Raw genomic sequence first — 25,143 nt, 5'->3', positions numbered from 1 at the left:
CTAGCCCTTGATAATATTTCTGGCAAATCTGGTACGGTGTCTTATTTTCATAGCAGAACTACTAAAATTTTGGTAGTTTGCATATAATTTTGAAATGGTGCACAATATGGGACATGGGACTGCTGTTCTTATGTTTGTATAAACACTGTCCAGAGCAATCTGATTGCATTTTCCTGTTTGACTAGAAATTTCACAGTTGGACACATTCTTATTGATATTATTGACTCCAAATACATTTGTGGTTGGGTCACAATGTTCTGAGAAACAGGACAACAAAACAGGCAAACACCTGCCATCTCATATTTTCATCTTGAGGGAATCCTTGAGACACTGAGTATTTAGATTCAGTGAGAGAAAAGTATTAGCTGTGTATTGCAGTAATGCACCTCATGGGAGCCGTCAATCATATTTTTGCCCCTTCTTACTCATTCCAGCCCTTATAATTGAAAACTCAGATGCTGCTAGAAAGCCAGCTGGATCTGTTCCCTATAAAGCAAGAACAAACAGCTACTATTGTTCTGCAGCTCAGTAGAATTGTGTCCAAAAAGAGTTTAATCAGATTGGACTCTGTGGGCCTTTCCAGGTGATAAAAAACCCACCAGATTTTATTCTAGAATAACAGCAGACCTAATCCGACTTCAGTAGAGACTAGTCTTGCTGGTGTTCACAGTTCTTAAAAAGAGGGCAGGATGAATGCTCCAGAGCTGACTTTGCGGAAGAAGGAGGAAGCTCATAACGAACAGAAGTTTTACAAATAAAATAAAATGGTGGAGTATTGTGAGAGTAATGTGAGAGGAAGTGGGTGGCCTTGCTAACCCTTTTCCTTTTAAACTAGCATTTTGGGAAGAAATGCTTTATTCTCTTCGCATTCCAGTGCCGTGATCACACTCCTCACCCTATGCTGGTCTGCACAGCTCAGCATTAGATCATGTGTGCCTGTGTGTCCATGTGCCTGAATGTATACATCTGTGTGTACAGGTGTGTGACGGCCTGCCCAGTTCAGCATGCAGCCCCCCTAAAGTTTTGTCATGAGGCAATGTGGCCCTGAAAGCCAGAACGGCTAGCCACACCTGCTCTTCTGTCTAGTCTGCATCCACTGACAATTTAGAGTATTGTGAATAGTAGCAAATAAATTGGCATCTTTCCTTTCCATCATATCCTGCTCAAGCTAGCCAACAACAATGAAAACAACTAACAAAACGAACATATAAATACTCATCACATATAAATATGATAAAGAACAGATATAAACAGGTCAATAGAATCAACCCATCTGTAAAACAGAGGACCATCAAAACCCATTAAAAACAAGCAGTATAAATACCAAGTCAAGCTGCTTTTTAGGGAAGTTTGTCATTATCAATCTTCTCATAGAGGAACAGTTGATAAGCTTTTGAGGAACCTCTAGGCACTTCAGAAAATGGTTTGAAAACAAGTAGTAGTAGTAGTAGTAGCAGCAGCAGCAGCAGCAGCAGCAGGGACACATGATGGACTGGAGACAGGACTCTAAAGCACATCCGTCCCTGCCCCTCAGGTCGGCCACAAAGGGAGTTATGGCAGCTGGACAACTTCAGCACTGGCTCATTTTATAGCCTCAGCAGCACCGGGCATTCCAAATGACACATGGGTTAAATATGTACAGTCTAAGCAACCATCAGTCCAATCTGATTTTCTTATCAACTGCTTTATGGCAGCATACATAAATAACCTGGAAATGTCAAGGAACGGTTTGTGTGGAGTGAACCTCTTGAAAGACAACATACAGTCTAGTTATTGCAGTTTTAGTTAAGTGGAGTGGAATGAACCTTCCTTCCTTGAAGACAATTGTAGTCTTGGTGCTAGTTAGTGAAGCAGAAAGCCTTTGGCACAGCTACCTTTCCCTACCCACCTTTTACTTGTTGCCTCTCTGTGAGCCAGAAGCCTTGCGCCAAATTTGGGACTGTGATCCAAAGCCACTTATGTGGAAATAAACTCAACTGAAATGAGCGATACTTCTTTTCACATAATGTGCTTAGGCTCAGGGTGTTAAGAGAGATCAGCCCAGATGCTGGCCGAGCCCTTGTACTAATCCCTGGATGGCAGTACAGAGACATACAAGTCTAGCTAACTCAGCAATGGCTGCAGGGATTCCTATAGCTGCAAGACATCCATCTCTCTAGCATAAGCCATTATCCCCAAGATAATGGCTTCAGTTCTTGTTTGAGTGGGTAAAAAATATTTGCAAGGGCAGAAGAAGGTGCAAATTATTAATGTAAACACATCTTCTATTTTGGTCCAAGATGCATCCGCAGTAATTGATATCCATTTATGTCTGTGGCAAGTTTTGGAAAAGTGAGCTCAAGGTCAAACTGCTTATTTGATCCCTTCTGTAGATCTGCTTAGATTAAAACCTGCTAAATGAAATCACTTCTTCTGAAACCAAATATTCTGCACTGTAAGCTATAACATATTAACAACTGTTAAAAGAAGAAGGGATTTGTGTTTCTGGGGGTTCAGCAATGAATTATGGGCAGAATGCCTTGTTAAAGCTGTAGCAGCAGTCCATTGCGACTTCACTGTATGTATATCCAAACACAACTGCAACTGCTATGGTTGTACTTATTACAAAGATTTACACAGAGCATATAAAAGATATCAAAGTCAAACTTATATTCTGTTTCCATTCTTCAGGAGATAGTGCTGGTGCTTTTATAGCCAAAATGGCAGCGCACATGCGCGCGCACACACACACACGTAGCAGTCAGGTCCAGGGGAATCCCAAGGTTTGCAGAAGTACAAAAGATATTGAGAGGAAAATCTGTACAGAACCCCAACCCAATAGCCTATTGAGAACTGAGCTTGCCCAGTGGGCACATAATATTGACTGATAGGCTGAAGGGAGCAGCCCCTGACTTTTCCATATCCTGTCTGAACAAATAGCTCATCCCCAAAAGAACTGATGCATTCTAGAACCATAGAATTGTAGAGGTGGAAGGGACCCCAAGGGTCAACTAGTCCAACCCCCAATGCCTGTATTTTGGGACTGGTGCATTTAATTTTAAATGTGACAAGGTCTGAGAACAGAAAATCACCACTTGTGATTTTTTAATTTTATATTTCATTGTATACGAGAAGAGTTCAGCACAGTATCTGTTCCCTACTTTTAAAAACTATATTTTGGCTGGCACTTGAAAAGCAGGCAGGCTGATCTTGATACGTTAAAATGGAAACTCTCTATTTTTAATACAATTGTATGGTTGTTTCCATTGTTGCTAGCAGTGCCCACTCCAGGGTTTAAAAATAACATTTCCTTCCTTCATAATCTTGTCACATGTAAAAATAACAAAGTGGCTCTCTTACCTATAACAACATTTCATGCTTATACATCTTCAAAGGGTTTTCAAGTTATTAAAATAGGATATGTATTTTTGGAACATACACAAAAATGACTAGGATCCGCTATGTTCCAACATGAAGCAAAACCTACTTGCACATACAGATTAATATCAAGATACTGAATTCACAGACGTTTGAAGTTTTTCTTATATACTGCCATAATGATTTGCATCTTTAATCTTCATACTAAATCACAAAGCTATTTTACACACATGATGACGTGACCTACAATCCAGAAAGCACACACTGTGTGAGCGAGACTTGGGGGGTGAGGGGAAATTGCCTGGATTATCTTCAAGGCTCTCCTGACTGGCAGACACAGCCTTGCCGTCCTCTTGTGATAAAGAAGCAGCCCTTCCCATGGTGCTCCTGTCTCCCCAACCCAAAAGCAAGGAGGGCCCTTTAAAGGCCAGCCAGCTGCTCCAGCCTCACCTTCGAGACAACATAGAGAGTGAGTGCTTCATTTGGGGCTAGCTGCTTGCAAAGCTCTCTCAGAAGGATTCTGGGTGCTCTGCAGTGCTTTTTTTTCTAAAAAAAAAGTTTAGGGGTACTCTCATTTTCCTACTCACATTGAAATACTGCCCCTCAATGAGGCCAAACTTAGATCCACAAAATGTTTAGGGGTATGCGTATTCCTGCACCCCCCCCCCCGAAAAAAAGCACTGATGCTCCGTAACAATCTCCAGGGACTCTGGGGGCTTTGGACTCCTGCTTCCTCTATGAGGAGGAGGACGTTGGCTGTCACTTGTTAACTCCAGGCTAAATTCGGGGGACGGGACAGAGCAGACTCCATCATGTTCTCTGTCCCAAGATTCCTCAGCCAGAAGGTACAAACCTGTAAGCCAAGAAATTGGATATTACCTGTTGGTAAGTAACACAATTCAGGAAATTCAGGAGAGAAATCCCCATTGTATTTCACATTTTAACCATGTTCATAAATTGAAATTCTGCTAAACCACAGAGCCTAGGACTTGCTGATCAGAAGGTCGGCGGTTTGAATCCCCGCGACGGGGTGAGCTCCCGTTGCTTGGTCCCTGCTCCTGCCAACCTAGCAGTTTGAAAGCATGTCAAAGTGCAAGTAGATAAATAGGTACCGCTCCGGCGGGAAGGTAAACGGCGTTTCCGTGCTCTGCTCTGGTTCGCCAGAAGCGGCTTAGTCATGCTGGCCACATGACCCGGAAGTTGTACGCCGGCTCCCTCGGCTAGTAAAGCGAGATGAGCACTGCAACCCCAGAGTCGGTCACGACTGGACCTAATGGTCAGGGGTCCCTTTACCTTTACCTTTAGTTTCCTATGGATTTCTGATATGCCACTCAGCAGTTAAAAGGCAACCTACTCTCAGCTTGGGAGAATGGGCCTCTAATCCACTCCTTTGACAATAATTTAATATTCCCTAATTATTCTCTCTCCCAGTTTCTGGGCCCAATTTAAAGGGCTGGTTTTGACCTATAAAGCCTTAAACAGCTCAGGATGCAATCAATACCTTAAGGACCACCTCTCCCAACAAGAACCACAATCATTGTCTGAGGTCCTTCTTTGTGTGCCCCCTCTACAAGAGGCTTGGAGTGTGGCAAGATGAGAGTGAGACTTTTCTGTGGTGGTTCCCCACTTGTGGAACGCTCTCCCCAAGGAGGCTCACCTTCATTACATATCTTTAGGCACCAGACAAAAATGTTTCTCTAGAAAAAGGCCTTTGGCTGATTAACAGTCTGCAGCTTTTTAAATTGTTTCAGGAGAGCTATTGGCTTGTTTTTGTTTTATTATGTATTTTGTGTTCTTGTTTTGTATCTTTATATTGTGAACCACCCTGTGATCTTCAGCTATAAAAAATCAATCAATCAATCAATCAATCAATTAGAATAATTAGTTGTATCAGCTGCCTCTCTAGTCATATAAAGCAAAGGTTAGTATCACTGTATATATATGAGTCTCACTCGCCTTGTCGTGGTGAGTGGGCTTGCACGTTCCTGTGACCCTTGTGAGTGAAGCCGTCATGAGTCTCGTACTCCCAGCAGGGTCACCCAAGGCGGTAAGGTCAAAGGGGAGGAGCTAGACATAGAATGATCCTAGAAGTCCTCAACGGCAGAACAGGTGGATGATAACAAGCGGTATGTTACGACGGCTGTGAAGGCGGATGAAGGTTGCAGCAGACAGGAATCTACCGGTCGTTGTGATACTCATGTCATGGCAGTGGATACAGATTCAATCGAACTCAGGAAACAAGGGAGAAACATGCTAAGAGGAAGGCATGCTTGGCAAATCCACACTGTGATCAGCTCCTGCCCGGAAACCAAGGTCCCCACTGTGGAAGGATGTGTGGATCTAGAATCGGCCTCCACAATCACTTAGGGACTCATTGTTCAAACCGTGTTTATGGAAGACAATCTGACTCGGCTACGAGGGATCGCCAAAGAAGAAGAAGGATCTATGGTACTCTTTCTGTGGGAGCATGCATTCATGAATTCTCTTCTTCAGTGCCTGGTCAGCAAAGCTGGTTAAAGTATGGCGCTGATAGGGCCACGGTGGCATGTTTGATCCTGATGGTGAGGTAGTGGGATCTTTCTGCCTTGCAGGGGTTGGACTGGATGATCCTGGGGTTCCCTTCCAACTCTACAGTTCACCCTGCACAATTCATATCTGAATGGTTTCACAGTCATCTCATCTGTGCTGCGCCAGCATGGGATCTTGAGGTGCTGCCCTTGACTCCGCTGGCCGGGCCTGGGTACGGAGTGCCGCTTGAGAGAATTCCCCTCCCACTTGGGAGGCTTCCGCTGGAAAGGTGGGTGTGCAGGTGAATGCGGACAGGAAGGCTGGTGATCTCTCACTGCCCTGCCCTTCTCTTCTTTATAGTTTATGATTTTCAGTTTTATACATTCCAATAATTTTACAATCATTTTAACATTTCAAAACTTGACTTCCCCCTCTTTCTGCTGTTCCTTCCCCCCCCCCCCAATGTTTTCTGCATATCCAAATGAATTAATTTGTTCATCTATTCAAGTACTTTAAATATATACAGTGGTACAGTGGTTAAGAACTTAATTCATTCTGGAGGTCTGTTCTTAACCTGAAACTGTTCTTAACCTGAAGCACCACTTTAGCTAATGGAGCCTCCTGCTGCCGCTGCGCCGCCAGAGCACGATTTCTCTTCTCATGCTGAAGTAAAGTTCTTAACCCAAGATAATATTTCTGGGTTAGCGGAGTCTGTAACCTGAAGTGTATGTAACCTGAAGCGTATGTAACCCGAGGTACCACTGTATACTCTTAGAAAACTGCAGGTTATTACAATGTTTTTATCCATTTACAGTTTATTTGTAAATCTCCAATAAACCATTTCCATTCTTTTATAAACAGTTGGTTATCTTGCTTTCTTATTTTCCCGGTAAGTTTCGCCATTTCGGCATGTTCCATAAGTTTTTGTATCCATTCTTCTTTCGCTGGGACGTATTCTTCTTCTTTCCATTTTTGGGCAAGTAACTTTCTTGCCCATCCTCACAACTGTTGGGAAAAAGAACCCCCGGGGATAAAAACATGATCAAAGACTAGCATATTTGTATTACAAACTTTATTTGAATCTGTTATGTACTGAAGTTCTCACCCTGGGCCAGCAGGGGGATACTGTAGATAGTTTTCACTCAGGTCCACATATGCAAATAAGGGATCGAAAGTGACGTTCAGTGATTGGATAGTTACAGAAAATGGTTACAGTTGCGTTCTAGTGAAGCTCTATATAAGCAGGCTGGCTGAACCCTTCAGTTCAGTTCTGTTCTGGCCTGTGAATAAACAAGAGCTGTTTGAAGAATCGCTGTGTCGTCTGATATGTTCACCCACAACTTAACAGAATCCATACAAAAATTATTTCTATATTTCTTTATTTATATATTTGGAATTGTGGGGAGGGGGGAACTGGGCGTGGGAGGGGGGGTAAGATCTCCGCTCGAGCTGCTGGTCTCACTGCTGCCGTTGCCTGGAAGAGAAAAGAAGAGAAAGGATTCTTAATATTTTAATTGATTATTATGCTGATAACCCATCTTTCTGCTCCCTCCGCCCCACTGCCAGATTTTCTCTGGCCTCCCTGTTCCTGAGGAAGAAAGATCAATACTCACCATCCACGTTGGTATCGGTGGACTCCATCCCCTGGTCGCATGGTCTCACAAAAATCGATCGGATCTTCACCTTCTCCTCCTTCCCGTCTTTCATGACGTTTACCTCCTCCTTCCACTCATCTCCTTCCTCCTTCTGGCAGACCAGGGGATGTATCTTGGGCAACCGGCAGCAGGAGACCAGCAGCCCGCGGAGCCTCCTCAGACTTTGGAACCTAGGGAAGAGGAAACAGTTAAGAAATGGGTTCTAGAGATCTCTGTGCTGGATTTGGAGCACCTGGCAGCTAAACCTCCCCTATGTTTCAGAAAGAAGGTGAAATCCTACTTACACTTGACACGAAGAGAGTCTCTGAATTCTCTCCCGCAACATCTTGCTTTGCTTTCCCTCACTTGCTATCCTCAAATGGTTGCTCTTCCCAAAGTGCTCAGCCAAGTCACTCAGCAGGGGGACGTGTCACAATGGAGGACATGACCCTGTTACTTTAGCTATCTTGCTTCATAACGGACATTGTTCCCCTTCACATTCACTTTTCAAATCTATCTTTCAGTGGGTTAAGCGGTTTTATTCCATTTATTTAGAAAAGATCTCGAGCTGGCTTCATCCAGCACGGTGCATTTCTGGACAGGACAGAAACCCCTTGCAAACACCCCCCTTTTCAGCACGCTGGGGTCACCAAGGGAAAGCACTTCTGGCCTCGACTACGGCTGCTGTTTCTCACTTCATAGTTCAAAATAACCCCTCTCCACACCCTGTAGTAATCTGTCCAGTATTACGTTTCAATGTACCCCAAGCTCTACATTGGATTCTTGGCTATTAAAAACTGGTTGAAACCATTTTATTTCATTCACAAAAGAAAACCTGACATGGGATTCTGATCAAGGTTTATAGACAAAGGGTGAGACATTTATTGATCCTTTTTGTAAGTTATGATTTGTCTACTTTAGTGTATTATTTATATATAGTAATCAAGAAGGGGTTGGGGTGGGAAGCAGTTTTGAATATGAAAATGGTGGGTGGCTGTCATGAGTTCAGATCCATTTCATAGAATCATGGAGTCTTAGAGTTGGAAGGGAGCCAAGGGTCATCTAGTCCAACCCCCTGCAATGCAGGAATTTCAGCGACAGCATCCATGACAGATGGGCATCCAGCCTCTGGTTAGAAACCTCCAAGGAAGGAGAGTCCACCACCTTCCAAGGGAGTCTGTTCGGCTGCCAAACCGCTCTTACTGTCAGAAAGGTTTTCACGAATGTTTAGTCGGAATCTCCTTTCTTTGAACTTGAAGCCATCTGTTCGAGTCCTCCTGTCCAGAGCAGGATAAAAGAAGCATCCTCCCTCTTCCATGTGACAGCCTCTACGATAGCTGAAGATCTCCTCTCAGTCTCCTCTTTTCCAGGCTAAACATACCCAGCTCCTTCAAGCATTCATCTTAAGGCTTCATTTCCAGACCCTCGATCATCTTGGTCACCCTCCTCTGCACATGGTCCAGCTTGTCAGCATCCTTCTTAAACTGTGGTGCCCAGAACTGGACACAGTATTCCAAGTGTGGTCTGACCAAGGCAGAATCGAGTGGTACTATTACCTCCCTTGATCTGGACACTAGACTTCTGCTGAGGCAGACTAGAATAGTGTTAGCTTTCTTTTGCTGCTGCATCACGCTGTTGACTCCTGTTAAGCTTCTGGTCCACCAAGACCCTTAGATCTTTTCCACCTATACTGCTAGAAAGCCAGGTGTCCCCCATCCTTTCTTAGTGAATCTGGTTCTTGCTGCCTAAGTGCAGAACCTGACATGACTCCCTATTGAAATTCATTTTGTTCGCTTGCGCCCAGTGCTCCAATCTGTTCATGTCATTTTGAATTCAGATTCTGTCTTCTGCAACATGAGCTACCCCTCCCAGTTGGGTGTCATCTGCCAATTGGATGAGCATCCCCTCAATTCCATCATCCAAGTCATTGATAAAGCCATTGAACAACAAGGGGCTCAGGACAGAACCTGGTGGCACCCCACTTGTCACTTTTCCCCAGGAGGATGAGGAACCATTCATGACCGCTCATCATGTCCCGGCGGTGGGCGACATTTGCAGCCTGGCGCATTGCACCACCATCTTGGAGCCACACTGCTCCCGTGGTCGTTGCTCTGCCTCCCGGGGTCACCGCCTCCGAGTTCCCGCCGGAACCCAGCCGTTTGAATCGGCCAATCTGCAGCGGTCCGGGGGGTGGAACTAGGAGGAGCGGACCTTACCGATGCAGGCTTCCCTCTGGTCTGCTCCTCAGATTTAAAGGAGGCCAGAGGCCTCTGGGCTAATCTACTTTGCATCAGTATATGGGGGGCTGGGCTAGATGACCCAGGGCCCCTTCTAAGCCTGTTTTCAGTAACATGAGGGAAGGATCCTGTTCATTAGTTATTAATTAGGCATGCGGTCATAGGCATGCGTGCACATGCGGGGTGACAATGCATGGCTAGTTCGCATGTGATCTATGGTGCCACTCGCCTTGTTGTGGTGAGTGGGCTTGCATGTTCCTATGACCCTTGTGAGCAAAGCTGTCGGGAATCTCGTACTCCCAGCAGGGTGACCCAAGGCGGTAAGGTCAAAGGGAAGGAGCTAGAGAAAGAATGATCCAAGAAGTCCTCAACGGCAGAACAGGCGGCTGATAACAAGCGGTATGTTACAACGGCTATGAAGGTGGATGAAGGCTGCAGCAGATAGGAATCTACCAGTTTGTTGTGACTACTTCATGCCATCGGAACACAGCCCTACTGCGAAGACTGTGCATTGGTCAGCATGCACTGATCTACACACATAAAACAAATTCACACACAGGCGACTTCCAAAACCCCAATCCAACCCCCCAAAGTCCCATTGCGATTGGCAAATGGTAACGGGGGCAGGATCGTGAAATCTGGAAGCCCCTAGTCATGAACTGGCACATGGGCGGTGGATGCAGATTCAGTCGTTCTGACTCAAGGAACAAGGCAGTTGAGCAGCTCGGCAGCTGTATCCATGACTGAGCAGCCCTTTTTAGGATCCACTCTGCTCACCCAGAAATGGGGGAGGGGCTAGAAAAGGTGCCTTAAACATAGTCTGCCTCCCTTTCCCCCTGACTGGATTACCACACCCAGTGAGGTCACCACCTAGTGGTCGTAAAAGACAATTGAACTTTGGAACATGGAATATACGGACTTTGTCAGATAAAACAGATAGCGAGCATCCTGAATGCAGAACTGCCATCACTGCAAGAGAGCTGCGACGTTTTAACATCGATATTGCAGCACTTCAAGAGACTCAAAGAGCAGGCGAGGGACAACTGAAGGAAGAAAAAGGAGGCTACACTTTCTTCTGGACAGGTCTATCTGAACAAGAACATCGAATACATGGGGTAGGCTTCGCTATCAAAAACGATCTTGTGAAGCTCCTGTCAGAAGTCCCTACCAGCATAAATGAGCAACTCTCAACCCTTCGAATAAAACTCACCAAAAAACAACAGGCTACTATTATAAGCGCTCATGCACCAACACTGGATGCCAATGAAGACATTAAAGAATTTTTTTACTCTCAGCTGGATACCATCCTATCAGAAGATAAAATTATTCTCCTGGATGCAAGAGTTGGGCGAGATTTCTATCTGTGGCCTGGGACTATTGGGAAAGAAGGAATTGGCAACAGCAACCAGAACGATATCTTACTTTTGACGATATGTGCAGCGCACAACCTTGTTATTACCAACACACTCTTTTGACAGAAAAATAAATTTAAAACTTCATGGAGGTATCCTCAGTCAAACCACTGGCACCTCTTAGACTATGTTATTGTCCATGCTAAAGATCGCCGTGATGTGCTCCTCACCAGAGCTATGACGAGCGCCGACAACTGCTGGACAGATCACGACTAATACGCTCCATGATGGCTATCAAGATTATACCTCAATGCAAGCTTCAAGGAAGGAAACCAAGGCGCAAAATGAACACTCAAGCCCTTCAAGATCCAATTAAGCGGGATTGCTTCCAAACGACTCTTAAGGACCATCTGCTTTTGGAGTTCTCTGATAACATTGAGGAACACCGGACCAAGCTATAAACATCCATTATTGCAGCCTGTGAACAAACTATTGGATACCAAACCAAGAAACACCAGGACTGGTTTGATGAGAACGACAGTGAGATTGAGTGCATGATTGACAAGAAAAGGAAGGCCTTTCAGATCTGGCAAAGAGATAGAAACTGTGCCACTAAGAAAAAAACCTATGCCAACGCTAAAGCTGAGGTTCAAAGAAGAACCAGAGAACTAAAAAACACCTGGATCAAGAGATCAAGCTCAAGAGATCCAGCACTTAGCCGACACTCATGATGCACAGAGTTTCTTTAAAGCCACAAAGACCATGTGGACAGGCTGCTTGGACAAGTGAAACTGACCACATGTCTCCTTGATCCTTGCCCATCCTGGCTAATAAAAGCGAGCCGGGAAGGGCTGGGCAATGGGCCCTGCGGTGTGGTGAATGCTTCCCTCTGTGAGGGAGCCTTCCCAGACCTGCTGAAAGAGGCGGTCATTAAACCGCTTCTTAAAAAAACATCTTTAGACCCAGCCAATATGGCCAACTATCGCCCAGTCTCAAATCTTCCATTCTTGGGCAAGGTGATTGAGTGAGTGGTTGCTGAACAACTCCAGCCACGCCTGGAGGATGTGGACCATTTGGATCCCTTCCAATCGGGATTCAGGCCTCATCATGGGACTGAAACTGCCTTGGTCACGCTGGTCGATGATCTCTGGCGGTCTAGGGACAAAGGTGAGAGCTGTTTCCTAGTTCTACTGGATCTCTCAGCGGCCTTTGACACCATTGACCATAACATCCTTCTGGACCATCTAGAGGGGCTGGGAGCAGGGGGCACTGTTATACGGTGGTTCTGCTCCTTTCTCCTGGGCCGTATCCAGAAAGTGGTGTTGGGGGATGAGTGTTCAGACCCCTGGGCTCTCACTTGTGGGGTGCCTCAGGGTTCCGTCCTCTCCCCCATGCGCCGTCCGAAGACACTTCCGGGTCATGTGGGCAGCGTGACGAAGCTGCATCTGGCGAGCCAGCACCAGCGCCGCACACGGAAACGCCGTTTACCTTCCCGCTATAAAGCGGTACCTATTTATCTACTTGCACTTAGGGGTGCTTTCGAACTGCTAGGTAGGCAGGAGCTGGGATGGAACGACGGGAGCTCACCCCGCCACGGGGATTCGAACCGCCGACCTTACGATCAGCAAGTCCTAGGCGCTGAGGTTTTACCCACAGCACCACCCGCATCCCTAATAAATCATCATCATCATCATCATCATCTATGGGCCAATAAGCAAACGGTATCACACTATTAAGATAAAGAAGCTATTGCACTGCACTGGAAAGAACATTACCAACATCTCCTTAACTGCAACTCCCCCGTAGCTGCTGAGATCCTCTCACAAATTCTGCAAAAACAAGTTAGAGATGAGCTTGCAGTATCTCCAAATCAGTGGACCTGATGGGATACCTGCCAAAATCTTCAAAGTGGGTGGAATTGGACTTACACAACAACTTCACAAGCTCATCAAAAAAATATGGGAAAGAGAAGAGATCCCAGCAGACTTTAGAGATGCCAAAATTATCAATCTCTTTAAAAAAGGTGACAGAACTGATTGTGGAAACCATCAAGGCATCTCATCAAGGCAGCTAATAAGCTGTGGCCGGCAAAATTATTGCAAGGATCTTAGCAAAACGTCTCTTAACAATATCCGAGGTGACCCTTCCTGAATCCCAAAATGGTTTTCGGCCTTCTAGGGAGACAGAGGACATGATTTTCACCACTCAACAGCTTCAAGAAAAATGCAGAGAGCAAAACCAACACCTGTATATGGTGTTTATTGACCTGACTAAGGCTTTCGACACTGTAAATCGTAATGCCCTGTGGACTGTCCTTCTGAAAATTGGCTGCCCAGATAAAGTTGTAAATATCATTCGGCTCCTCCATGATAATATGACATCAACAATCGCAGATAACAATGGCTCTCAAAGTGAGCCATTCACAGTGGGATCAGGTGTTAAACAGGGTTGTGTTATTGCCCCACCTCTATTCATTATTTTCATTGCCATGATCTTACACTTTGTCGAAGGGAAACTCCCCACCAGAATAGAAATCATATATCGAACAGGTGGAAAGCTCTTCAATCTGAGCAGGCTGAAAGCAAAGAGTAAGGTTACTGTAACTTTCACCATAGAGCTTCAGTATGCTGATGACAACGTAGTGTGCGCACACTTAGAAGATGACCTCTGAACTATCCTAAATATATTCGCAGAAGCTTACGAAAAGCTTGGCCCATCGCTCAATATCAAACAAACAAACAAAAACAAAACATGCTGCACCAACAAGTACAAAACAACCCCTCTGCAGTGCCACAAATCCAACTCAACGGTATAACATTGGAAAGTGTCAATCACTTCTCCTACCTGGGCAGTTATCTTTATACAAGGGTCGACATTGATGCCAAAATCCAGCATCGCCTGAGCTCTGCGAGTGCGGCTTTCTCCCAATTGAAGTGCAGAGTGTTTGAGGATTGGGACATTCGCAGGGAAATCAAAATGCTTGTTTACAAAGCTATTGTACTACCAACCTTACTGTATGCTTGTGCAACATGGACCACTTATACATGCCATCTCCAACTCCTTTAAAGATTCCATCAACGGTGTCTCTGAAAATTTTTACATATCATTTGGGAACAAGGGTGAACTAATGTCAGTGTACTGGAAGAAGCAAAGATCACCAATGTCGAAGCAATGATTCTTCAACATCATCTTTGTTGGACTGGTCATGTTGTGCGGATGCTGATTATTGTCTTCCAGAGCAACTACACTATTCAGAACTTAAAAATGGAACGCATAATGCTGGCGGGCAACAAAAGAGGTTTAAAGACTCTCTCAAGGCAAATCTTAAAAAATGTAGCATAAACACGGACAACTGGGAAACACTGGCGTTTGAGTGCTCCAATTGGAGAACAGCCTTTACCAAAGGTGTCGTGGACTTTGAAGACACTCGAACTCAGGACGAAAGGGAGAAGTGTGCAAGAGGAAGGCAAACTCTCACCGTGATCAACTCCTGCCAGGAAACCTATGCCTCCACTGTGAAAGGACGTGTGGATCCAGAATTGGCCTCTACAGTCACTTACTGTCTCACTCTTAAGACCGTGTTTGTGGAAGACAATCTTACTCGGCTACTAGTGGTTGCCAAAGGTATATGAGTGCAAATGAAAGTCCATAATCTTTAAATTCAATCTGTGTAAATGGTGCAATCAGTACTTTACAGTCAGAATCTCAGCTGCCTTGATGTATTCAGAAGAATGTGAGGAATGTCTCTGTGGTAGGGATGCTGTCAGTGCCGTTCTGGAAAGATTAAAGCTTTATGCATTGGTATTACACGAAAATCCCTTGGAACAGGACCACCAGTTCATAGCCTCTCAGGAAGCAGCAGCTAATGCAGTATCAAAGATACTTTAGGCTAGAAATATTAGTGAGCTGAAAGGACATGTCTCGTTAAAGAAAAAAGGTAGAAGGGGAATTCACTCCTGTGCTGGATTACCTTCCACCTAAAGGAGTTGCTAGAGCGTGGAAATCATCTTTTGAGACAAGATGCTCTCCAAACTTCCTCCAAAGCAAGATCCCTAGGTAATATATTTGGCAAGAGTAGGATAATATTTAAAATAACTGGCATATTCAAAGGCTTCACAAAGGAGATTTGCTAAACTTTAAACACTGAACAGTGCAGATCTGTGATTCTTCCATTTTTGTCTGAATTAATAGGTTTATTGTCACCGTTTACAAGTTTTTACTTCTATTGTTATTTATTAAAATAATGTTTTCCTTAGGCTTCTAGAGTGGATTACAAATAGAGTGAAAAAAGGCTTTTACATGACACAGAAGGAAAAAGGAATTGAGAATGAGGAAAAAATAGAAGTGTTCTTAGATGCAGAGTTCTGTAATGTCCAGCTGCAATGGAAACAGATTCAAGGAGAGAATGAACCAAACTGGTGGCATCTCTGCTGAGCCATTGGAGAGTCTAGCCTCATCGTTTTCTCTGCTATTGCCTGATGGAGAATGGCTCCTTCCCGATGACACTTGAGGGAGGACCTTCTTGGAGCTGGTGTCTCCACAGACTCAGTGGAAGGGCCCTGCAGCCCCATCTCTTCCTCTGCTATAGCGTGATGGGATGCTTGTCCCCAAACACATAGTGGCAATGCTTACAAAAATCATTATATGGAAAAGAATTTTGAAAGCACGGTAGCCTCTCATTTTGTCACAGTCGAAAGCTCCTTATGCACTTAGTTAATGACTATGACAACCTTAGGGTCATTAATTGCAATGGGTCTACTCTGAGTAGGACTGGCATTGGATACAACCCTTTGTCTTGATAGGCTTCATTCTTATAGGATATGAGAGCATATTCACCCTGCTCATGGTAGGCAGTTTGCTCCACGTTTCAGCAAACACAAAATGATGGTGGTAATAATCCTAATCCTCACAATAATTTTATTATTTTATTCCACCTGACTGGGTTGCCCCAGCCACTCTGGGCAGCTCCCAACAGACGATTACATGTTCAAAAGGCATGCTGACCCACATAAGGGGTGCACATGCGTGAAAGTCTGCTTCCATGCATAGACAGGGAACACGCAAATGGGCAGGGGGTGTTTAATGTCTCGCACTAATCCAGCTATTAGGCTTGTGTGTAGCTCAAGTGAAGAAGACAAAAATCTGGCAATGCCAATTAGCTGTTTGAAAGGGAAGGCTGGGGTGGGTGGCTGGATTTAGGCTCTGCTCGCACTTCTGTTTACTGTACACACACCGCATTTCTAGTGCTGGCTTTTTAATCTTTGTTCACACCACGTTATCCAAAATAAATACGTATCCTGTACTTTGTGATAAAATACTACTCTTTGGTGCATTTCCCCTCAAACAAGCTTCACAATGATTAGCCGTTCCACACTGTGAACACCTTTGCATAATGTGCAGACACTCCCATCCCATCAACACCTCCTGGTGGTGTACACAAAACCGAAATGAATCTGACACTAAGGAAGCCTTTGCGGATGTGAATAGCTAGAGGAGAAAGAGCTGTGAAACACACTTGGGGGGATAACAATTTAACTGAGCTCTAAGGTGGCAATGTGAGTTTCCCTCACCTATTGCCAACTATCTGACCTGTGCTGTTGTCATGTCTTGATGGTTTTGGACCAAAATGTGAATGACCAATCTATGTCCTTAAATGCTTGGAACCTCTAATTGTAACTCCCAGGTGCATGCATGTGGGTGCTCATGGAAATGCTGCTGTTTATATGTTTGCTGAAGGAAACACCAGTGTAACAAATATATACCTGCAGCAATCATAGTTCCCTCAGAAACTGTAGAGCTGCCAGTATTCACCAACCATTAGCTAAAATCTCTCTAGTATTTTGCAACCATCTGCACTTGTAATCTTCTAAAATTTAGTAATAAAAAATACTTAAAAGTAGGCATGCAAACCTATGCCATATATTTAGCAGTGATCTGTCATTTCATCTATGATTTAATTTAGTGTCAGCTGGAAGTTTTGCATCCTGTGACATAGTTGAAAGGAGCTGACAAATTGCCTTTAGTTCCCACATCAATTTGTACCTCAGCAATTCTTGGTTGAACAAAGACATGTATAGAAATGTGCTTGCCTTTCCGACCCACCCTGCCTTCTTTAAAAGGCAACCAGGCCTTGCACAAGAGCAAGTCCTATCTTTGTTTGCATTCCTGAATCTCAAAAAGGCCTGGGGAGATCCCATGGTGATAACAGTCTCATTCTTAGGGACAATAAATCACAGCTGGTCCCTAGCCATGTCTGGCAGAACTGATCCATGACAGCACTGAGAATGACATGATTCAGACCAGTGCATGCCCAGGAAGTTGAACAGATCAGGGATTACGGGAAAAGGGTTTGCGTAAAAAAGTGAAGTGCGGATGCAACAAATGGGTGTTTGGAAGCACTTGGATCAAGCCAGTCTTCTAGTCAGAGAACCAAAACTGGCTGAGGTTCCCTGTCAAATGTACACTCCGATGCCGCAAACTTTGACTTTTTTCCTGAGCAGCATGTGGAATTTCCCTTATTCCTCAACCTAGCCGAAATAAAGTCTCCAAGGCTGCAGTTGTCTACACGAGAGCAGGCCCCGTTCAACTCAGTGGGACTTGGGTTGACATGTATAGGATTGCATTCTAAGTACAGTACAGGGAGTTGTATTTCTTCATTATCATTCCTTGTTTTCTTGGACCTTTCACTCTATTCCACCCCCTTTCCTTTCTTCTGTATCTCCCCTACAGCCGAAATTCAGATAGTACCCTACTGGTGGCAGGCATCCATATTTTTTTCCAGTATATGATGGTGTTCTGTAAGTGAAACTAGTATGTTGCAATTAATATAAATAATAGTGCTGTATGAAATAGTGCTGTATGGCTATAAAGGGAATATAGTGATTCTGGCCATATGCTTCTGATCGTTACTATGAATTATAAAATAATATGTAACACATAATAATGTGCAGTTAAAGTAATGTTTTTATTTTCAGATGCCTCATTACTTCATATCTTAGAAGTTTACTCCTAAAGTACTGAGAAGTTAATTGCAGGAAATAGCTCAGATGGATTTGAATGCAGCTTAATCCTTCTGCATTGTTGGAGGTTTTGACTTTTATTGAGTATAAAACTTATTTAAAATCACATTAAAGCCCCTTCATAGAAGCTTCTTGAAACCATACACACATAGTTAGTCTCTTTCTTAAACAGTGAGTAGTATTCTATTGAAAGTGGCTGAGGTAAAAAGCAAACAATACAGGGAGCCAACAAAGAAACATATTTATTCTGGTCCAGCAGAAAATACTCTGGTCCAGAACTAGGCGTAATGTAAGTGGGAGCAGATGGATGGAAACAGTGCCATTTGACTATCTTCAATGCAGGCTGAATTCAGTCCCAGAATCGTCAAACCTCTCAAGAATCTCTAGCAAATCAAAGAATGTATTATATGTAGTACACATGGATGAGAAATACAAAGCACTCACGGCACATGAAAGAAAAATGCATCTCCCAGAATAAAAATACAACAAAAAGTCCTAATTGGTAGTTATTAGCATATAATAATCAGTATGTAAATAGGAGGGGGTAGAAACCTGTTTACATGACATTAGTCAAGTGGGTATCATTTCCTAAGTGATTCAATTTAATGATTTATCTCAGGTGGATTTATCAATGGGCTGACATGTTTAAAACATGATTGGAGACCCTTAGCTGTATCTTTCTGGCCCCAACCTTTTGTCTGTCTCACGCAAGTCAGTGGGACTCGCTTCTCCCCTCCATCTGCTTCCATTACAAGCATTTTACTTTGGTGGCGCACCAAACCTAGCATGTGCTAGCGCTCAGCCACTGGATCTGTTTCACTATTGGGTGTAGCTTGGAATATAAAGAGCACTCGAGAAGAGGAATGGTGAGCAGTACCTTTCGCTCACCTCTGAATAAAAACCGAGGAAGGCCTGTGTTGCACATCTAGAGGCCTGTCTAGCCCAGCCTTGTTTCCCCAGCAGCCAAGCAGATGCCCATGGGGAGCCCTCAAGCAGGGCATGATCCCACAGCACTCTCCCCACTTGTAATCCCCAGCGACTGGTATCCAAGCACACAGTGCCTCTGATACTGGAAGTAATATGTAACCCTTATGCCTGGTGGTTTATTCATAGCCTAATGCACACTAGTGGCTACAATTGCATCTTATGGCAGCAAATTCTGTAGTTTAACTCTGCCCTGTGTGAAGAACTTCATTTTGTCCGTCCTGAGCCTCCCACCTTCCGGTTTCATGGGGTGACCTCAGCTTCCAGTAGAATCATAGAGGGGGAAGGGACCCCAAGGGATCATCGAGTCCAACCCCCTGCAGTGCAGGAATCTCAACCTCTGCTCAAAGCCCCCAAGGAAGGAGCGCCCACCACCCGCCTCTCGTGGAAGCCTGTTCCACTGTCAAATGGCTCTTACCATCAGAAAATTATTCCCAATTTTTAGTTGGAATCTCCTTTCTCGTAACTTCAAGCCATTGGTTTGGGTCCTACCCTCTGGAGCAGAAGAAAACAAGCTTGCTCCATCTTCCATGTGAAGATGCCCTTAAGGTATTTGATGAGGGCTAACCATCTCCTCTCAGTCTCCTCTTTTCCAGGCTAAACATACCCAGCGCCTTCAGCCATTGCGCATAAGCCTTGGTTTCCAGACCTGTCTACTTTCTCAACACCAGACATAACTTTATGCACCTACATGTTCATAAATTGCATGGTCAGGAGAAAAAGGCACTCTACATATGCCCAGAGACCCGAGGAAGAGCAGAGCTTTCACGCAGCAACAATCAAGCAGCCCCTTTTCTTCTGAGAAACTAACCTAACCCCGATTCGACTCTCCCCTGGGCGGTGCAGCGCCTCGGGCAGCCCGGAGCCCTCGCCCAGGTTTGCTGCGAGAAGGAAAGATGAACTGAGTGGCTTTCAGTGACTCGCCGCGCCCCTTCTAACCCGACAGGCAGAAATCCTCACGGCAGGCTGGCCGCGCGCGCGCCTCTCGATTTCGCCAAGGGAGCGGACTCTGCTTCCCCGTGTGGCTGCAAACCCGGGAGAAAGGCCCGGGAGCAAGGCGGCGGCCAGTTTGTTTCCCAGCAAAAATCGGGGCGCGGAGGAGGGAAAGAAGCGGGTGAAAAATCCGCTCTGGAAAAGTTTTGGGTGAACTGCGAAAAGTTTGCGGGGTGTTTTTTTTTTGCGCTTTCCAACCCTGCAGGAAGTTCAGGATTTGCAGCCTCCTCCTCCCCGCCCCGCCAGGGCAAGCATTCCAAGCCGCGGCCGGAGGAGGCCGAAGCGGGACCCCGCGCAGCCCCCTCCCCGTCCCGGCGTGCAGCGCGAGCCAGCGAGCCAGGAGGGCGGAGGGCGGGGGCGCGCGTTGCGGGCGAAGCGGCTGCCTGCGCCTCCCGGGGCTCCTCCTCCTCCTCCGCCTCCTCCTCCTCCTCTCCTCGCACCCGGCCGGGCCGTCCGCTTTCGGTGCGCGGCTGCGAGGCGACGAGGGCGCGAGCGAGGGCCGAGGCTTCTCCGAGGGAGCGGCGGGATGGAGCGCGGTGCGGGGCGGGCGCGGCTGCTGGGTCTGGGCTTGTGGCTGGCTGTGCTGGCGGGGCTGGGCGGCGGCGCCATGGACGAGTGCGCGGACGAGGCGAGCGCGCGGGCGCAGCGCTGCATGCCCGAGTTCGTCAACGCCGCCTTCAACGCCACGGTGGCGGCCACCGACACGTGCGGCAGCCCGGCCGAGGAGTACTGCGTGCAGACGGGCGTCACCGGGGTCACCAAGTCGTGCCACCTGTGCGACGCGCAGCAGCCTCACCTGAGCCACGCCGCCGCCTTCCTCACCGACTACAACAACCAGGCCGACACCACCTGGTGGCAGAGCCGCACCATGCTGGCCGGCGTCCAGTACCCCAACACCGTCAACCTCACCCTGCACCTCGGTGAGTGAGTGAGCCAGCCAGGGAGGGAGCGGCTGGACGGCCTCGGGGGGCCTCCGGGCAGCGGCGACCTTGCGCTGCTCAGTGGAAGTTTCCAGCGCCTGCCTGCGGCTCGGGCTCCATCCATTGTAGGAGCAGTGATTAACTTAAGGCTTTTCGAAGGTTGCTGCCCGGGTGGGCAGGCGATGGCTGCAGCCTGCGGTTTATGCCTTAGAGCAGTGCTTTCCAAACTTGAGTCTTCAGCTGTTTTGGGACTACAACTCCCATCATCCCTAGCTAGCAAGACTGTGGTTAGGGATGAAGGGAATTGCAGTCCAAAAGCAGCTGCAGACCCAAGTTTGGGAAACTGGTTTAGAAGTACTGCCTCCAAGATAGGAGATTTTGTTTCCTTATTAAGGCTGATTGCGGTTGATAGTTCTGCCTCCTGCAGATTTGTTTAAACACACACACATGTTGTCATTGATAAGGACTACCATTGCATCTTTGGCAGGGCAAAGTATGTCCTTGCCTGGGAGTGTTGCTCGCCAAGTCCAGATTCCCAGAGCAGTTATTCAGCACAGAGGGAGAAGTTGCTTTGTGGATGCTCTCAGCACATTGTATAGCGTGGAAATAAGTTTCCGGCCGAGGCCTCGACAAAGACTTGGGTGTCCCTGTAGTTTGCACAGAGAGGGGGAAATGCCTTCTTTTGCTGTGCCTCTCCCCTTGGGAAGAGGAGAGGATTCCTGAGGTCTGGGGCATGTTTTCCGTGCTGGGGTTCAAGTGAAGGAACATGCACACTCATAGTCAAGAACATGTGCAGAGTGCCTTTACCACATTTGGCCCTTGTGAGAATCCTCCCTCCTGACCGGAGGGCAAGTGTGTTAGGTGATACTTGCTTCTGAACTTTCATCGCTGGCATTATTTCGTGTAGCCAGACACTTTGCCTCTCCTTGCCTTGCTTAATAACTTAGCTCCATCGTCTCCCTCCCCGCAAGTCAAATTGTTGGATTTCTAACAAATAAAGGACGTGTTGCAGTTGTACTGTCTACAGTCCTGTGCAGACATTGTTTTATTTGGTGTACTCTTTAAACTGAATCTGTTGGAGCTAAGAGGGTGTCCATCGTGCAGCAACTTGCTATGATTTTAATTTGTTGTAGTGACATTCTCTCTCCCATTCCCCAAGCTCCCCAAGTTTTATTTTATTTATTTAATGAACTTGAGTTAATTGTATAGACTGCTGGTTGGGTATTGTTCTCCATTGTTTTTTAAAAAACCTCCCGCTGCAGGTGTGCAGCAGCCGGTACAGCCCAAAGTGTCACCATACTGTAGAAATGTTTGATATTCTACTAAGTTTTGTATATGCTGTAAGCTGCCCAGAGTGGCTGGGGAGACCCAGCCGGATGGGTGGGGAATAAATAATATAAAATACTATTTTTAAGGAAGCACTGAAACAGCAGCCTCTCTCCGCTGGTTAAGAGAGGCATCTGGGCATGTCTTAACTCGTTTTGTCCATTGGAAGAGATTACTGGTGTAAATGGCAGCGTTAGTCATTGCCAGGCCTGGGCAGTAATGGAATGATTGCCCAATATCAGCAGCTGGCCTCTCTCCTTTATCGGATAAGGCACATGCGTCATGTACCTAAGGCTCAAGGCAGATATCAATACTGTACTTTCTTTGCATTCATCTTCACACCGATAAGAGGTGAGTTGCATTCTCCTCTGTTTTTACAAATGAGGAGCAGAGTTGAGTGTGAGAGATGGCAATGAAGTTTGCTGGTGAGTCCATGACTGAGCTGCGTCTTGCCTTCCAAATCTTAGGCAATTGGTCTACCCACTACTAGTCTCCAATTATTACTCTTAGCATTGGATTACCATTGTTTCTTGGGTGGGACTACAACTCCCATCATCCATGGTCACTGGTATTGCTAGCTAGGGATGATGGGAGTTGTAGCCCAACAACAGCTGCAGACCCAAGTTTGAGAAACACTGGATTCGATAAAGGGCATGTGGGAATCTTGTCTTTGCAGCTGTGGTGACGCAGCTGCAGCCTATCCTGTCACTCCCTTCCTTTTGTCACATACTCATTCCAAACGGACATTCTTCTTGTATCCTACAGTGGCTTGGTGTCCCCCCCCCCAATGGCATATCTAAGAACACAGGAGCTTGCATGAGTTGCATCCTCATGCACATTTAATGTGTTTCAAAGCTTTTCAGGAGCACCAGTACATTGAAGAAAAGGGACGTTCCATGAACTGCTATGAGCTTAATATTCAGTATGGTGAGAGCAGAGAGGCAGTGTCAAATGAGAGTGCAACATTTTCAGCCCACTTCCATGCATGTTTTCTCAGAAGTTATGTTCACTGCGCTGGTGGAAGTGTGGTCCATCACAACAGCGTTCCTGACTTATTTGAAGTTTGAGGGGTGCAGCCTAAGCAAACTTAATACCAGTCTGTTCCCTGAATCTTGCAAAACCTTCTCTGCTTACAGGCAGGGTGCTGGCGGGGAGAGGAGTCTTTAAAGTTCGCATCACCTGCCTTTTATCCTTTTCTGCTTAAGGGAACACCTGCAGGCAAGGTTCTTTTGCCACCTGCTTGCATTTATGGCTAATTGGAACTTTGTGCCTGAACTGGCATAGTAGATTTCCTTGACTAGACAAGAAACTTCATTACCTGCTTCCTTTTACGATCATCCATTAGCAATTTCTTGCATGTCTGGCCTCAGTGCTTTATTCTTAGAGCAGATTTCATCATTTTTCAGGTTGTTTTCTATAATGTAATAATTTCCTCCTCCTGCTGCTTCCTGTACTAGTGGAACTGAGCATTTTCCTTTTTCCATACAAGGACTACCCTTCCCTCTCCTTAGCCTTCCTGTCCCAGCCCTTTATAAATGTGGAATGATTTTTTTCCAGGCTCCTGGGAGGCCAGAGGTACATTGCTGGAACAACTCTTGGGTTGGGGCAACTGGCTAAAATGTTTCAAAATGTTTTAAACCGTTTTAATTTTGGTTTCTCTGTTTTGTTTGTTGGGTTGGGGTTGGTGGTTATTTTAATTTGGCTATAACTGTAAACTGTTTTTAATTATTATTATTGATTTATAGCCTGTATAAGATATTTAGTTTTTTAATGTTTGAAGTTTTATTATGTTTTTATATGTACTAAGCCACCCAGAGTGGCTGGGGAAACCCAGCCAGATGGGCGGGATATAAATAATAATAAAAAATTATTATTATTATTTCCTTATCCCTCAGCTTAATCCCACCCAACCTTCTCATTTACTTGTGTCAGTGCTAGCAAGGATCATCTTCACCTTCATGCTTCCTCTTCCAGGGGAGAAGCGGTTTGCTTGTTAGACTTAGGTTTTTTCAGGTTAAATATTGACTGACTTGGTCCACTTGACAGGCTAGTGCATAATGAATGTAGGAAAATTAAAACACCGGCTTCCCAAAGTGGAAAAGGGGGAGTGAGGAATGTGCACAGTATAGAGTTCCATGTTGCCTTCCATACATCTGGGGACTTTGAATAAACACTTCAAAGGAGTGTTCTGTCTCAGGGTTAAATTGTTGCTTTGTGGTGGTCAAACATAATTTAAATAGGTCACAAAGCAGTTTCACAGTTAAATCTCATCACACGCAATGCAAAAAGGAAATGGCTGTCTCCAAGTGGTAATAAATTGCAGGAGGCTGATTTCGGCAACATTTTAGCAGGTTATTCCTCACTGGATTTGGCTTTTCTTTGGTTTGCTTTGAACAATGTGTGTGGTGGAGCTGGGATTTTGAAGCCTGAATGCAAACTTAAAAGGAAAAAATGAGCTGGTATCTGTAGTGACAAAGTAATTTGTGGGGAAAGCTTTTGACACTTTCTGGCTGCAAAAAATTGAATGTTTGCACACCTGTGATGCAGTAAGTGTAAATTTGGAGGGTTTTTTTTTTGTATAACACAGTAAATGACGATAAGTGCAGGAATGAATGAATAATGTGCTTGTTCAGCATTTCCTTTGTAGATATATACTTTTTTTGTCTAGGCATTTGGAGCAAATGCTTCAGGTTTGGGAAAAGAATGTGTGAGCGTCTGCTGTGATTGTAAAACAGAAAAATGCTGAAGCTGGGAGATGTGTCACAGCAGAGGAGCCTGGCTTGTTTGAAAGGGAAAATGGGATACATAAAACA

At 45.5% G+C, this 25,143-nt stretch overlaps 1 protein-coding gene and 1 long non-coding RNA gene across 4 annotated transcripts in view; one reads left to right on the top strand and one right to left on the bottom strand.

The window, feature by feature from the left end:
* Positions 1–4,604: 4,604 nt before the first annotated feature.
* LOC310765888 lies at positions 4,605–20,047 on the bottom strand. Of its 2 annotated transcripts, XR_014549844.1 has the most exons (4): positions 19,903–20,047; positions 7,479–7,690; positions 6,635–7,339; positions 4,605–4,656 (listed from the first exon to the last, which is right to left on the bottom strand). It is a non-coding gene; the product is annotated as an uncharacterized lncRNA (long non-coding RNA). The 2 variants fall into 2 exon arrangements; XR_014549845.1 differs by lacking the exon at positions 4,605–4,656 and having other exon boundaries at positions 7,228–7,339; positions 19,908–19,928.
* Positions 20,048–20,413: 366 nt separating this feature from the next.
* Positions 20,414–25,143, top strand: part of LAMC1 (laminin subunit gamma 1) — a 120,429-nt gene continuing 115,699 nt past the window's right edge. The window contains exon 1 of one of the 2 annotated variants that reach the window (XR_014549821.1): positions 20,414–21,004. Coding sequence is in view for 1 of the 2 variants with exons in the window: in XM_083621359.1 (XP_083477485.1) it covers positions 20,611–21,004 (394 nt within the window). In the remaining variant the exon portion in view is untranslated. The remainder of the gene's footprint in view (positions 21,005–25,143) is intronic. The other variant, XM_083621359.1, reaches the window with a different exon arrangement.

This window comes from Podarcis filfolensis, assembly GCF_964270895.1.
Source record: "Podarcis filfolensis genome assembly, chromosome: 6".
Classification (NCBI taxonomy): Eukaryota; Metazoa; Chordata; class Lepidosauria; order Squamata; family Lacertidae; genus Podarcis; species Podarcis filfolensis.
This window is presented reverse-complemented; position numbering and strand designations above follow the sequence as displayed.